Raw genomic sequence first — 15714 nt, forward strand, 5'->3', positions numbered from 1 at the left:
AAATTATCCCCTTTCTACCATTTATCTAGCAGTTTTGAACATGAATGAACTTTAAAGCAACATTAATAGATTCAATCGAAAATATCGGTGATGATTTGTTTATATCTGGAAAACCTCCTTTATCTAACATTTCATAGAACTTATTTCTATGTTTATTCCATTTTGTAACACTCATTTGATGTGAGAAATAATGATTTTAAAAGATGTACTATTCTACCAGTAAAGAATAATGTACATTTCATTCATCTTATTTCCATGTTAATTTTAAGCAATCAAACTAATACTGATATCTATTTATCACTTTATTAGTTTACTTTTATATTTACTCTTTAGTACAACTCTAATATAACACATTTATTCTAATTTCATGTAAAAACTTCATATTTTTCCTTCAATTCTTATAAATTATATTCATCGTTGCAAAACTTCCTTATAAAATATTTATAATTATTAACAAACAATTCCTAATAACCAACAAATATCAAAAGATCTTAAGAGTACTTGAATACTGTTAAGAAAACCCTTCAAAATGTCAGCTCTAATGATGAAATATCCATTTCATCCACCCGTCTCTGTTTATCTGTTTTGCAACAACAACAAAAATCTTGTTTTAATATATGTACAAAATCCTGCTAATAAAGTATATCATATTGTCGATACAATAAATAACATCAGTTTATCCCTCTGTCTACTTTAACTTTTTCAATTTCTCCTAAACCTATCTTTTATTTGACAGCTGTGTTGTTTTTTCAAGTTTCTATCTGTTTATCCCTATACACATTATTTTCCAAAATCTAAGTTTATCCCTCTAGGCATTTTAACTCTTTTTCAATTTCTCTTAAACCTATCTTTTATTTGGCAGCTTTTTTGCTTTTTCAAGCTTTTATCTGTTTATCCCTCTACTCCATCCACATTAATTATTTTCCAAAATCTACGTTCATTCCTCTAGGCATTTTAACTCTATCAATTTCTTTTAAACCTATTTTTTATTTGGCCGCTTTTTATGCTTTTTCAAGTTTTTATGTTTATCCCTCTACTCCATCCACATTAATATCTTCCAAAATCTTCGTTTATCCCTCTCGGCACTTTAACTCTTTTTTCAATTTCTCCTAAACCTATCTTTTATTTAGCAGTTTTTATCCAGGTTACCATTTTTTTAATCCAGAGAAATAACATAACAAGGTCTTACATGATGCATTCTTTCCGTTTGAACTCCTTGATGAATTCTATGTAGGATTTTTGGGTCGAAATTGCCGAGCGGCGAGGCCATAACTTACTGTAACACGAAGAGAGATCCTTGATTATATAAATGTTGTACAGTATGTAGCAAAACTGGTGATACATTTTTTTCATTTTTGCATTGGACAAGCGTTGTTCTCAAGTTGCCATTTAGTATTAAAACTTATATTTCATTCTGTAAACATATCTATGTATGAGACAACGTTAGTCCATTTATATGCAAAATTTTATTATTGAAAAATATTAGATCGTTAAAAAAAATCGTGCTAGGATATTTCAGGGCAAAAATTAAATACGTTAGCCTAGCAACACATGCACATAGCCCGGTGATCACTGGAACCTCAATTTCTTTGGATCGAGATCAAATCCATGGCCAACCAGAAGATATTATCATAAAGTTAACTACTCAGCAAAAATAATATATTTTTTTCTAAATAATCACAAAACTCAATATCAAACATGAGTTTTTCAATAAATGTCAAAGGAAATAATTTTGTTACTAGATGAATTACTAAAGTTATGACTAAAATGAATAGTTACAGCATATATTAGTCTCTTTCTAAACCTCTATAAGTATATATAATCTTTGTCGAGGATATTAACTCGCATATCTGCAATCCAGAAGAAATACACAATACATTACACACAAAAAGTGCAGTAATTTTAGCACATGGGTTTAAATAGGCAAATGAATACATGGGTACTGAGAGACAGACTTGTGACGTCACATGTATACAGTTGGACGCAACTGGTGCACAGACGGAGGGGGTTTGGTCTAGCAAGTTCATTCCATAATGCTTTTTGAGAACCAAAAGGTTTTATATTACTATTGATACCAGTTAAGCTACAACCCTAGTTGGAAAAGCAGGATGCTAGCCCTAAAGCTCCGACAGGGAAAAATATCCCAGTGAGGAAAGGAAATAAGGATATATATAAACTACGTAAGTAATGAATAATTAATATAAAATATTTTAAGATTAGTAACAATGTTAAAATAGATCTGGCATATATAAACTATAAAGAGAGACATGTCTGCCTGTTCATTATAAAAACAGAAGTTTGATTGATTGATTGATTTAAAGTTTCCAGGCATCCTGACATCTGCAGAAGTTTGAACTTATGAGTGTGTGTGTGTGTGTGTGTGTGTGTGTGTGTGTGTGTGTGTGTGTAATTTCCGCCTTCCACCTCAAGGTACTAAGTCCCCTGGTTCTCAGGAAGTTTGTGAGGATGAGGTTGCTTACCCTACGCCCTAGTTATTAGTATGCATTCCTTGTAGGTCGATCTTTTGAATGTGAGCCAAGTGTTCTACCACAGTGCGCGTTGGTATACATGTATTAAAATGTGCCGAAAAGAGAGAGAAATGGTTGCATAAATACATAGATATACTTCAAAAAGAGAGAGAAATGGTTGAATAAATACATAGATATACTTCAAAAAGTGAGAGAAATGGTTGCATAAATACATAGATATACTTCAAAAAGAGAGAGAAATGGTTGCATAAATACATAGATATACTTCAAAAAGTGAGAGAAATGGTTGCATAAATACATAGATATACTTCAAAAAGAGAGAGAAATGGTTGCATAAATACATAGATATACTTCAAAAAGTGAGAGAAATGGTTGCATAAATACATAGATATACTTCAAAAAGAGAGAGAAATGGTTGCATAAATACATAGATATACTTCAAAAAGTGAGAGAAATGGTTGAATAAATACATACAGTAGATATACTTCAAAAAGAGAGAGAAATGGTTGAATAAATACATAGATATACTTCAAAAAGTGAGAGAAATGGTTGCATAAATACATAGATATACTTCAAAAAGAGAGAGAAATGGTTGAATAAATACATAGATATACTTCAAAAAGTGAGAGAAATGGTTGAATAAATACATAGATATACTTCAAAAAGTGAGAGAAATGGTTGCATAAATACATAGATATACTTCAAAAAGTGAGAGAAATGGTTGCATAAATACATAGATATACTTCAAAAAGTGAGAGAAATGGTTGAATAAATACATAGATATACTTCAAAAAGAGAGAGAAATGGTTGCATAAATACATAGATATACTTCAAAAAGAGAGAGAAATGGTTGAATAAATACATAGATATACTTCAAAAAGAGAGAGAAATGGTTGAATAAATACATAGATATACTTCAAAAAGTGAGAGAAATGGTTGCATAAATACATAGATATACTTCAAAAAGAGAGAGAAATGGTTGAATAAATACATAGATATACTTCAAAAAGAGAGAGAAATGGTTGAATAAATACATAGATATACTTCAAAAAGTGAGAGAAATGGTTGCATAAATACATAGATATACTTCAAAAAGAGAGAGAAATGGTTGAATAAATACATAGATATACTTCAAAAAGAGAGAGAAATGGTTGAATAAATACATAGATATACTTCAAAAAGAGAGAGAAATGGTTGAATAAATACATAGATATACTTCAAAAAGTGAGAGAAATGGTTGAATAAATACATAGATATACTTCAAAAAGTGAGAGAAATGGTTGCATAAATACATAGATATACTTCAAAAAGTGAGAGAAATGGTTGCATAAATACATAGATATACTTCAATATATTCTGGTTTACTAATAACTTACTCACCGAAGCTTTTGGCGAATCCAAGCTAGTCCATCTAACTTGGTATATCGAATCTCTATATCTTCCATTGAGGTCGATAATTACCAACGGCAAAGCCAGATCTGAAAATGCAAGTTTTATTAATAATAATAATAATAATAATAATAATAATAATAATAATAATAATAATAATAATAATAATAATAATAATAATAATAATAATATTTTTACTGTCATTATCATGAGTCACAATGCTAATCAAATATTCATCATGGAAAGCATGAGGCACATTCAATAATAAAAAGATTACATGGTAATACAGCTAAGTTTTGACACCGTTCAATTGGAAATCGATATAGAAAAAAAAATACAGAATGAGACTCAGACTTAATGCCATAGTTCATGCAACTTCTGTTTGTTAGTGATTTAGAAAAAAAATTGTGTCCATAACTGCTATTAAACATTATTTTGAAACACCTTTTTAGCTTGGGATATGCTAATATAGAGGAATAAATATCGTAAAGCATTTTTGAAGCTGGTGAATCTGTCTAGACTAGAGTAAGATGGCGTAGAGTAAGATGAATTGAAAGAATATTGTTTAAAAAATTATCGTAAAAAGTACACGGAACTAAAACCAAATCGGAAATGAGGCAAAATGTTCGAGTATATTTCTGTTGTATACATAAGGCCAACTTTAAATCTCACAAGAAGAAGAAGAAGAAGAAGAAGAACAACAACAACAACAACAACAACAACAACAGCCCCATGGCTATAAGGGTCTTCGGGTTCAAGAGCGGATACAGTCATCTCAATCGAGATAGACGAGGCCTAGGGGGGTTCCCCGATGGGTCTGGAAAGCAATATAGGAAAACAAGAACGAAAATAATAAAACTTGATTTAATGTTATTGTTGTCCACTGGTGGCCATCCCTTTTATTTTTTTTTCAATTAGTTTCAAAATTTTCGTATTTTATTAAAGGAATAAAATCTGAATAATCCATGAAAAGATCTATCCTTAGAACACTTTATGTAAGAAAAACCCAATTTTTATCCTTGTTTTTCATGCTTTCAATAATGAAATGGGAAGATTATGTTTCTCAGGTCTGTATAAACATGTGTGTTTTATCAGCTGGTCTCGGAAAAAAAGTAGCCATAATTTGATGAATCTGGGAGGATATAGCCATTAAGTTAATCTTCTTGACAGAAGTCGATTCCGAGTTTATTTTTTTTTTTTTGGGGGGGTAGGGGGTAAGAAACCCCCTCTCAAATCTGAACCGACATATCCCTACTGTCTTTCCTCTCAAAACAGAAATTGAATGCACATTTGAATTTTAGCAACTTAGTCCTCATGTTAAGTGTTATTTTCATAATACTTCCAAAATCATTCAGTACCTTTTATTATATATACTATCCGTTTTTATCTTCCACTGTAACTTTGAATATGACTCATTATTCATAAACAATGTGAGTCGTAAAACAGTGATGAATTAACAGTAAATGAACAATACGTGATATAAAACGTTAAATACTCTGAACGAACAAGATATATCGACAGTGGTCCTATAGAGAGTAGGGTTCCCCTGCTGTATGGGACCGGAAAAGCAGCCGTCAAAGTAAAGTAAAAGTAATAGTACACAATCCCAAATATGCCATGTCTAGTCCTAAAACCAAAACCATGAACGTAAACTGAAAATGAATGCGATATCTTGTTGATCAAATTCTCAAGCACAGATAAGCATATTATAATGAAACTTTGACACAGATTCGTTGCGTATCCTGGAGCTGATTAACTTGGGAGAAATCCTACAAAAGTTAACGATTGATTTTATTGTTGTTAAAACTATCTCTCCAATCACAAAAATTGATGATGTTTCATCATTCAAGTGTACCTTTTCACTGGAATTATTCAAGTGTCTCTTGCCATTTTAATTATTTGCCCCTTACCACTAAAATTTCTGGTATCACTGTGTTTCAGTGAGATAACTCCTTAATAAGATCAAATTTCAGGATTGAATTGATAATTTTTTACCCATAAATCAATTTAACTAAATTTAACGGGTTATTCTACACGATTTAAAAATCTTGGGTCAAAGTAAAATTTCACTCTTAAATTTATAAATCTAAATATATATACAGTATTATATATATATATATATATATATATATATATATATATATATATATATATATATATATATATATATATATATATATAAAACCGTTTGTATGTAGAATACACTACTATCATAATCTGAGCACGATCCCATACAGTAGTTACACTATTTTTCCGAAACCCAAACATACCTCTTTACATCCTCGAGTGTCTAAAATACTAACGATAAGTGGAAGGAAGTTTGTCAACGCTGAATGGGATTTGCTCGCGACAGAGTTGTGGAACGAGACGTTGTTGTAGCGGAGAGAAAACTAGACGTTGATTATGATCTACGTAAATCAATAGACTTAGGTTGGGAAACGCAAAGGCAGCGTCTTAACCCGTCTTTCTCCACAGAGGTCGAGGCCGGAAGTTGTGTACTGTAGTTGTTCGAGTTTTATTTTATCTTCTTTATCGATCGTATCTTCTTTATTGATTTATTAATTTTTAGGCTTTCGTTTGAAAAGTAGGTGTATTTGTATACTTGTTATTATTCCGGTACTTCTGCGTCATTCAAAGCTGTGATGCATGAGGGGTTGGGGGAGCCCTGCATTCAAACTATGAAGTAAAAGTTGAAAGCCTGGACTGCAAAATGGAAAAAAATGAAGCAATAGTAGCAGTAAAGTGGCTATGATGCCGTGATAAAGCAGCTAGGGGCCGAAGTAAAGTATCTAAGGGTCAATTCTTGTGCTACAAAGACACTTTCGTACTACTGACTGAAGTGCACGGACTCTGGAATTCTGACTGTCCTAACCCCCTTCCTTGAGAGATACTTCCGTGCTATTAAATTTAGGTCTTTCTTATTTGTTAATAATTACAATTTTTTCTCCTACTTCCTTCCTTACTTGCCTGCTTATTCTAGACCTCTTGTTTCAGTACAGTAACAAGGCAACAAGGTAATTTTTCAAGAAAAGGTACATCAGAAAGACCATTTTGTGATCAGACTTTCTTTCAATTAAATAATCTCACTGCTCAAGAAAGATAACAATGTATCCATACCTGAATTTTAATCATCTTTAAATCGTTGTCAATATTTTCTATGTTGCTTACAGTAGCAGCTAATTTCCATCTTAAATCTGTTGCCTACGATAAGAGGGGATATAGTCCCACGATATAGTACCGTTATTGGTTCCTCTATAAGCACTTCTATATTCACTGTCCACTTCAAAGCCTAACACTTTACTTCTGCTCCTGTTTCATTTATTCCGTCTTCCTATCTGAACCAATTAAACTCCAACGAAATAGTAAATGAGTGGTGGGGGTTTCCCCGAATTATTTATAGACACCAAATTACCCAATGGTCTTCCCGGTCACAGCGACGGTGTCGGCCTAAGTTTAATTAACCTAATAATTACATTGGTTACGTTCAGGAAATTCAAACCGGTAACAGTATACAACACCACGCTCTCCATTTACTCCAAAATAATGCAATCCTGCAGTTTTCATCTTCTTGCACAGTAATTAGGTGGTTATTTAGATTCTGGGAAAGCAATAATTAGCAAGAAATGTTGAGGAACGGGGAAGGGGTTATAAAAAGAAAATAACTCGGTTTCCTCACTAAACGACTCGGAACTGACATGTCAACACAGTCAACCAAACAGAAGTCCGTGATGCCAGCGTACATTTGATATACTGTATATTCAAAATATGCTTAGTAAAAATAGATTAATTACTCAAAAGTCCATAAAATATGCAATTTACAAATAGTGACACTTCTGAGTAATCACTCAATTTTTTATTAAGTATATTTTGAATATACAGTATATCAAATGTACGCTGGCATCACGAACTTCTGTTTGGTTGACTTTGTTGACATGTCAGTTACGAGTCGTTTGGTGAGGAAACCGAGCTATTTTCTTTTTATAACCCCTTACCCCTTCCTCGACATATCTTGCTAATTTTTGCTTAACCCAGAATTTAAATAACCACATAATTACTGTGCAAGAAGATGAAAACTGAAGGATTGCATGATTTTGGAGTAAATGGAGAGCGTGGTGTTGTATACTATTACCTTAAAACCGACACAATGAATTTCCTATTTTATATAACCCTTTACTTTTCTTCATCGATTCGGTTGCTTATATCATAGTGATGACGATGATGAGGATAACACAACAGGGATAACTGTACTAAGAAAGAATGTGTACTTTTAAGAATTCATATTTTCATAATGAATGTCAAATCAATCGAACCAATAATAATTGCAAACAGATCGGCCTAGTCATGATGATGATGATGACCAGGATTTTGTAATTGAGACGACGACGGCAAATTATAACAGATTACGAATTGTTTCGAAAAAGAGTTAAAGAAAGGAAATAATTAGAAAATGAAGGGCAAGAACAGCATTATGTGAAAGAGGGATTAAATAACGAGCGTTAGTCATTTAGGAGTCTGCAGACATACTAGGCATCAACATTGGAAAAAAAAATAATGTGATTGTGTGGAAAACAAAAGAAAATATAGTTTCTGAGGTGCGCCTATTATCAAGATAACATTGATGATTATTTTCTCCTTAGTTAATACTTTTCGTTGATGAAAAGATGATTATGGTGTGCTTAGTTATATGGGAGAGAGAATGCACTCTTGAAAGGCTAATGGCGAGAGATACAAAATTAATCTATATAGAACTGTAGGGATGGAAGTAGCCTATAAGTAGGTAAAGAGATTCAAAATAGCGTTTTTAATAAGTTAATAGAACTGAAAATTATCGTGTTAACGGTAATGGCAAAGCATTTTTCGTAAAATTGTGCAAAAGTGTACACCTGTAGCAAGGAGCAGAAATAACTTCAAAAAACTACAATAAGTACCAGCATAATTTATCCCTTTTCTGCCACGAACATTGTTTTCATAATAAAAAAAAAAAAACATCAAACCACGTGGATATCAATATCAGTGTCACGTTATGACTTTTATCCTGCTAAAAGTGTGGGAAATCAATTGAAACATGAATCGCTTCCTCACACTTTGAATTTAAGGGGTAGGCTACACACAGAGGGGTGTGGTGTAATCTCCATTCTACTTATTTCAAACAAACTAAGTTTAAAAGACACCGTTACGAATTGATATCACACAACACTACTCATTGTCTAGGGTCAAGGATATTTGACTGTTACAACGCAAAGCTTTCACCTTAAAATAACAACCACCTATGGACAAAACATGGCGTAGAAACATTATCTCAACATCATCCACTTGTAAAGAACAGTCTTTTGTGCTTAAGGATCCATCGAAGAAGGAATATGAGGAATAACACTTCTTCGTCACACAAAGTCAAAATACTCACTGCATGATGAATTCCGCACGCATTACTCATCCTGACATTTCTCTAACTTCTAACTTAGAGCTCTTGCGCAGCGCCGTCTTCTTTTGTCTTTTTTTTTTTTTGGCAAATGTTGCCTACTATTCAAGCCTAAGCCTTTTAATAATTGATAAGAATGTAAGTAACATTGTCTACGGAAGAGAAAAACACCTATGACTATTTGCAAGTTGAACTGAGGACACGAACTACTATTGATCAGCAAGGTTAGCAGTTCGTAAGAAATCACTTTTAGTAGATCAAGGTCCTGAACATTCTAACCGATACATATTGAACAATAGAATTGCTTTCCATCTTGCAAGAACATTTGGAAAAAAAAAAAGAAATATCGGTAATGAACGTTTGTTAATATTCTGACGAATAAAGAATGTCGACAAAATATGAAAAAACTGTAATTAGATCGCATGACCTTGACATTTACTTTTGAGGTCTGAAGTACATTCTCTTTGTTGGAACTTGTCCGCTTTCGGTAATGTAGGTATGCAAACTGAATAATATAAATCCGTTATCAAAATTTATTAAGAAAGGTGAAGTAAAAATATATATTCATAATTAAATTTCAGTCTTTAGACTTCTGGAAGAGTAATAGTAAGTTATGCTTTATGGTGCTATTATTTTTTTTTTCTTTCGGGTGGGGGTGGTGGAGGAATTTGGTTTGCAAATACGGATACAGAAAATGAGGATCATGATTATATTTTTAGTGAAGAAAAGTAAACACTTTCACTTGTGATTAAAAAGCCCGATTTAGCAAATTAAATTTACGCAGAATTGAAGGTCAATAAAAAAAATATGTAATTAGAATAAATAAAAGTTTCATCAGCATTCCTTTACCATTCATATTACCTGCCCATTCAAGAACTATAGAGCAGATACAGAAACATACATAAATTGTGCCTTTTTGGTTACTCGTTGATTAAGTTACAATGCAAGGCTTAGCTGTTTAATTTTCGAGATCTTTTGGGTATGCCTCACTGTCCATGTTAATGAATGGACCTCCAGCTTTGAAATTTCTAATGTGCATAATGTTATTGTAATGGCATGTAGCTCACTTGAAGTTCAGTCTTCCTATATGAAAATCTTATATATATATATATATATATATATATATATATATATATATATATATATATATATATATATATATATATATATATATGTGTGTGTGTGTGTGTGTGTGTGTGTGTGTGTGTGTGCGAGTGTGTATGTATATCCTGGATAAAGGAATCCAAAAATCAATCCAAAACCATTTTCGACTTACCTTTAATATTCATACTTTTCACTGGAATGGCAAAATCAAACAAAATATCAGTACTATTCCATTATTGGGGACAATTTTGTTAATATGGAACAAATAAGTGGGACAAATGGGAACAAAGCAGGACAAAACTCACAAAAGTAAAAATAAACGCAGGACATTTTGATAACTTTGAAAAAAGTCGGACAGACATTGAAAAAGCGTGACTGTTCCGCCTAAAAGCCGGACTCTGGTCACACTAGGTAAGGAATTGCCTTGAATAGTACAGCTTTGCTGATCATGAAGATATGCAAATCCTTTCACCACATTAAAGTATCTCTCTCTCTCTCTCTCTCTCTCTCTCTCTCTCTCTCTCTCTCTCTCTCTCTCTCTCTCTCTCTCTCTCTCTCTCTCTCTCTCTATGTATATATATATATATTATATTATATATGTGTGTGTATGGGCATGTTTACTGTATAGGTATATGTGCAGTATACGATAGCTTGGCCACTAGCACATTAACTTTTATACTTTCAAATACTAAGCCACAAATAGTTTATGATATTGAATTCACTTAACCATGAGAGTAAAATAAGTGCATCTTGATACCCCAATGGATAAGACGACTGCCTAATGCTGTATCAATTCACAAGCAAATGTTTGAATCCTGGTCCAGTAGATACACTTTTCAAATGGGAATTACCTTTTGGAAATGTTAATTCCAAGGTAGAGTGAATTCAACATTGAAAAGTATTTGTAGCTCGATATTTGAATACAGGAACAGTACTAAATATTTGTGGATAAAAAATTTACATATTAATAAAACATCAGCCAAACAAGCATTACATATATTTTGTATTGGACTTATGAATTTTGGCTATATAGGCCAGCTTTGCAGCTTGTAAGGCACTTCAACACTCAAGTGCAACTGGGTTAAAACCTTGCTCTTGCCTTATGAAGTAAAAGTCAAAAGAACTTTGGACAGCAAGAAGGAAGAAACATAGGTAAAATAAGAATATAGCAAGTGCAAGTAGGGCCCGAAGGAATCCTATAGAGACCGTAATCATTGCCCGCAGTGTTACTGAAGGCAATATCTCACTGCTGGGAATTTACATTTTGGGTAGATCCTCAAACATTTTGCAAACAAGAATGCTTTTGGTAGTTCATGGGATTACTATTTATACAAAAAGGGCCTTATAAATACTAGGCAATTAGTGGGTCCAGTGCATTAGGTTCCAGTTAAGCTCACTATTTAAAGTATGTTCATCTTCCTAAGAGAAGGATCCATAGTGTTATGGTCAGTCTCTGGCCAATCTTATCTGCTTTACATGACCCATGGGATAATTCTTGTTGTTGGTCCTCAATTACAGCTGCTTCAAATATTTTGCCTATGAAATAGCATGTAACTATGTACCATACACTAGAAATTCTATGTACTGTATCTCAGTTTATACTGTGCCTGGTACTAGTTATATTCTGTACAGTAATTAAAAATAGCAGCCCTACTGATCCTTAATGTTCGATTCTTCTCAGCTTCAGGATTTTTCCAATGAAACTAAGATCAGAATTATTGCACCTTTTGGAAAATATCATGTACAGTACTCATCAACATTGTACAGTAGTTTCATTTATAATCATGTGACATCAGACCATAAGGTATTTGAGTAACTAAAAGAAAAAATATTTTTCCTACAGCCTGTATTTGAAGTTTCAATTATCTTCTTGTCATTCACACTTGGTATATTTATCAATAAAAATTTTTGAGGTGGCCTGTGTATTTGAGGAAAGACATGTGATAATAAATTACTTAGAAATTCTGTATTCCTATGCTTGGGAGAACCGATCCTTAGGCTATATAAAAAATAAAAAACTAATAACAGTTTAAACCATATAAAGGTTATTTTGCTCTGAGCTTCATTGAAATGGCTATACAGCACCTGTTTTATGTTAAATGGCAAAGTAGAATATAATTACAAACAAACTCAAATAAGCAAAGAGAGATTGTTCACCACAAATGAAATACAGTGAACCCTCGTTTATCGCGGTAGATAGGTTCCAGACCCGGCCGCGATAGGTGAAAATCCGCGAAGTAGTGACATCATATTTACCTATTTATTTAACATGTAAATTCGGACTTTTAAAACCTTCCCTTGTACGTAGTACTGTTAACAAACTACCCTTTAATGTACAGAACACTTAATGCATGTACTACAGCACCCTAAACTAAAACAGGCACAAATATTAAAGGCGATTTTATATCATGCGTTTCCTAAACACCTAAAAAGCACGATAAAAAATGGCAACCAATGTTTTGTTTACGTACATCTCTGATCATAATGAAGAAACAAACTCATTTAGTGTACACATATATGTATAGGTTAGTTTTTGCATCGATTATATTGATTATACAGTATGTTGATTTTGTTATTACCAATGTTTTACTTAATTTTTCTTAGGACTTCCAAATGAAATGTTTTTCTTTATGACGCCGCCTGAAACGACGGCGTCATAAAGTACTGTACGCTCAGTAAACAACCACGCTCAGAACAAAGAAGGCATTTAACGCGCATGATGAAAGGGATAAATAATGATATTAACAGTAAAAGCATTTACAAAATATGTTATTACAAATATAATTTACCGTATCTATATACAATCATACAGTACATACTGTACGTAGCAAAGCAGGAAAACAATTTACGAGAGAGAGAGAGAGAGAGAGAGACAGAGAGAGAGAGAGAGAGAGAGAGAGAGAGAGAGAGAGAGAGAGAGAGAGAGAGAGAGAGAGAGATTGTTTTACGTACGTAAATGTAAATTTTAAACAAAAAAAATATGATAGGTTACAACATGTAGACTTTTAAAACCTTCCCTTTAACTTAATGCATACAGTACTAAACTATAAAACAGGCACAAATATTAAAATGTTAGAATATTAAAGTAAAAAATAAAGATTGTTACTGTACTCACCACGAAAGAAGTTCAAGAAAAACTTGAATGATGATGGCGATGAATTTGCTGCACAGTAGAAATGATGATGATGAAGCTGATGATGTGTTCTACTGTGCAGCCAATGAGTAGTATTTTACGTCTCTTCAGACGGAGGTGTCTTTTCCTGGGACACCTCTTCAACTTCTTCAATTTCTTCCGAAGGCGTAGTAGCAGGAGGAACTGGCTATTTTTTGCGAGGCTGGAAGAACATTGTGATCGGAAGTTGTTGCCGCTGCTTCTTTTTTCGATCTAAGAGCATCTTGTAGGGAGTCATTCCTTTCAACTCCTTCGCATGGTTGCAGGCCTTGGCAAGCCGTTCTAATGTTAAGCCCGTTTCTTCGACATTTTCTTGGGTCTCTTCCTGGGTTTCACTCTCTTCTTCGCTTGCCGATTTCGTCAGGTCTTCGAGGTCTGCGTCAGTTAGGGGCTGGGAATGGCACTCCAACAACTCGTCGACGTCTTCAGTCGTCATGTCGCCAAACCCGTCACCTCCAATTATGGCAGCCAACTGCACAGATTTGCGTACTGCAGTGTTGGATTTCAGCAGGTGTAAATCCCTCGTCGTCGTAAACAATCTGGGGCCACAACTTCTTCCAGCTCGCATTCACGGTTGCAGGTTTTATCTCTTGCAGTGCCTTCTGAATATTCTGCAGGCACGTGGCTATGGTGTACTGCCGCTAGTACGCCTTCAAGTTAAAGTCTTCATCCTCATCATCTTGGGCAGCATCCACACACGCAACGAGGTCCGCCAAGGTTTTCTTCGTGTAGAGGGCCTTGTAGAGGGCCTTGAACACCCTGATAACCCCCTGGTCCATCGGTTGAATTAATGACGTGGTGTTGGGTGGCAGGAACTCAACCTGAATGCCCTCATGCGACAGATCAGTTGCGTGTCCACCAGCGTTATCCATAAGGAGAAGGATCTTGAATGGCAAGCCCTTCTCTACGAGATATTTGCTGACTTGTGGGATGAAACACTGGTGGAACCAGTTGGAGGTCAGCATCTTTGTAATCCATGCTTTTGGATTATGCATCCAGTACACGGGAAGGAGATTCTTATTCTTATTTTTCAAAGCGCGAGGATTTTTCGACTTATAAATAAGCCCCGGCTTTAGCAAAAATCCAGCAGCATTGCCACACATCACAAGGGTAACGCGATCCTTGAATGCTTTAAAGCCAGAAGCTTTGGCTTCCTCTTTGAACAGGAAAGTTCGCGACGGCATTCTCTTCCAAAACAAGCCGGTCTCATCCATATTAAACACTTGTTCCGGCTTGTATCCACCTTCGGCGATAATATTCTTGAATGTCTGGTTCACGTAAGTTTCAGCAGCGGCAGTGTCAGCCGAAGCAGCCTCGCCATGCAGGGAAACGCTTTTCAGGGCGAAGCGTTTCTGAAACTTCGCGAACCATCCTTTGCTGGCGGTAAAACGTTGTTTCTGAGGCTGGGAATCAGTGGATGTCCCTGGTTGAGGTTCATCTGCATCATCATCTTCTTCAGCATGGTTGCCGTCGTCGTCTTGAGGTTCCTTTGCAGCAAAATTCTCATACAAGCTCAAAGCCTTTGTTCGGATGGTGTTCGTATCCAAGGCTATGTTCTTCTTCCGGCAGTCGGCAATCCACACAGCTAAAGCACCTTCCATGCGTACGATCGTTTTATTACGCGTTGTAACGACTCGCTTCGCTGATCTGCTAAAGGTAATTGCAGCCGTCTTTCTAATGTTCGCCTCGTCCTTCTTGATATAGCGAACAGTAGATTAGTTGATTCCAAAATGGCGCGCTGCGGCCGCGTAGCTTCTACCGTCTTTCAACATATCGAGAAGCGTAACCTTCTCAGCAATCGTCATCATCCTTCGGTGGCGTATAGGCTCACTACCAGCCTTAGTAGAAGCAGAACGCTTGGGAGGATTTAACAGAAAGTTCAACAAAAAGTTCAACTTAAAACAGTCGCACACAGCACAGATTAAACTTCACAAACTTAAGAACGTCTACTCAGCGATACGCCGTAAGAGAAAGTGGACGACCCGGGCCCGCGAGAACCTAGATGCTGCGGGTTGGAGATGCGGGCAAAACACCAATCACAGGCTAGATAACAAAACTTGAGTTCTGATTCGTCATCTATCAGCGCTTGAACCAATCACAACCCGTCTTATATGATGCGTAGGTTACCAACTCAAAGTACA

At 34.7% G+C, this 15714-nt stretch overlaps 1 protein-coding gene and 1 long non-coding RNA gene across 2 annotated transcripts in view; both read right to left on the reverse strand.

Moving 5' to 3' along the window:
- LOC137646598 (uncharacterized) overlaps positions 1-175 on the reverse strand; it is a 4725-nt gene extending 4550 nt beyond the window's left edge. Inside the window, exon 1 of the mRNA XM_068379706.1 lies at positions 129-175. Within this exon, the coding sequence (XP_068235807.1) occupies positions 129-175 (47 nt within the window). The remainder of the gene's footprint in view (positions 1-128) is intronic.
- A 1012-nt stretch (positions 176-1187) lies between these two features.
- Positions 1188-9267, reverse strand: LOC137646839 (uncharacterized). Its single transcript, XR_011045475.1, has 3 exons — positions 9129-9267; positions 3870-3967; positions 1188-1276 (listed from the first exon to the last, which is right to left on the reverse strand). It is a non-coding gene; the product is annotated as an uncharacterized lncRNA (long non-coding RNA).
- Positions 9268-15714: the final 6447 nt, after the last annotated feature.

This window comes from Palaemon carinicauda, chromosome 9, assembly GCF_036898095.1.
Source record: "Palaemon carinicauda isolate YSFRI2023 chromosome 9, ASM3689809v2, whole genome shotgun sequence".
Taxonomy (NCBI): Eukaryota; Metazoa; Arthropoda; class Malacostraca; order Decapoda; family Palaemonidae; genus Palaemon; species Palaemon carinicauda.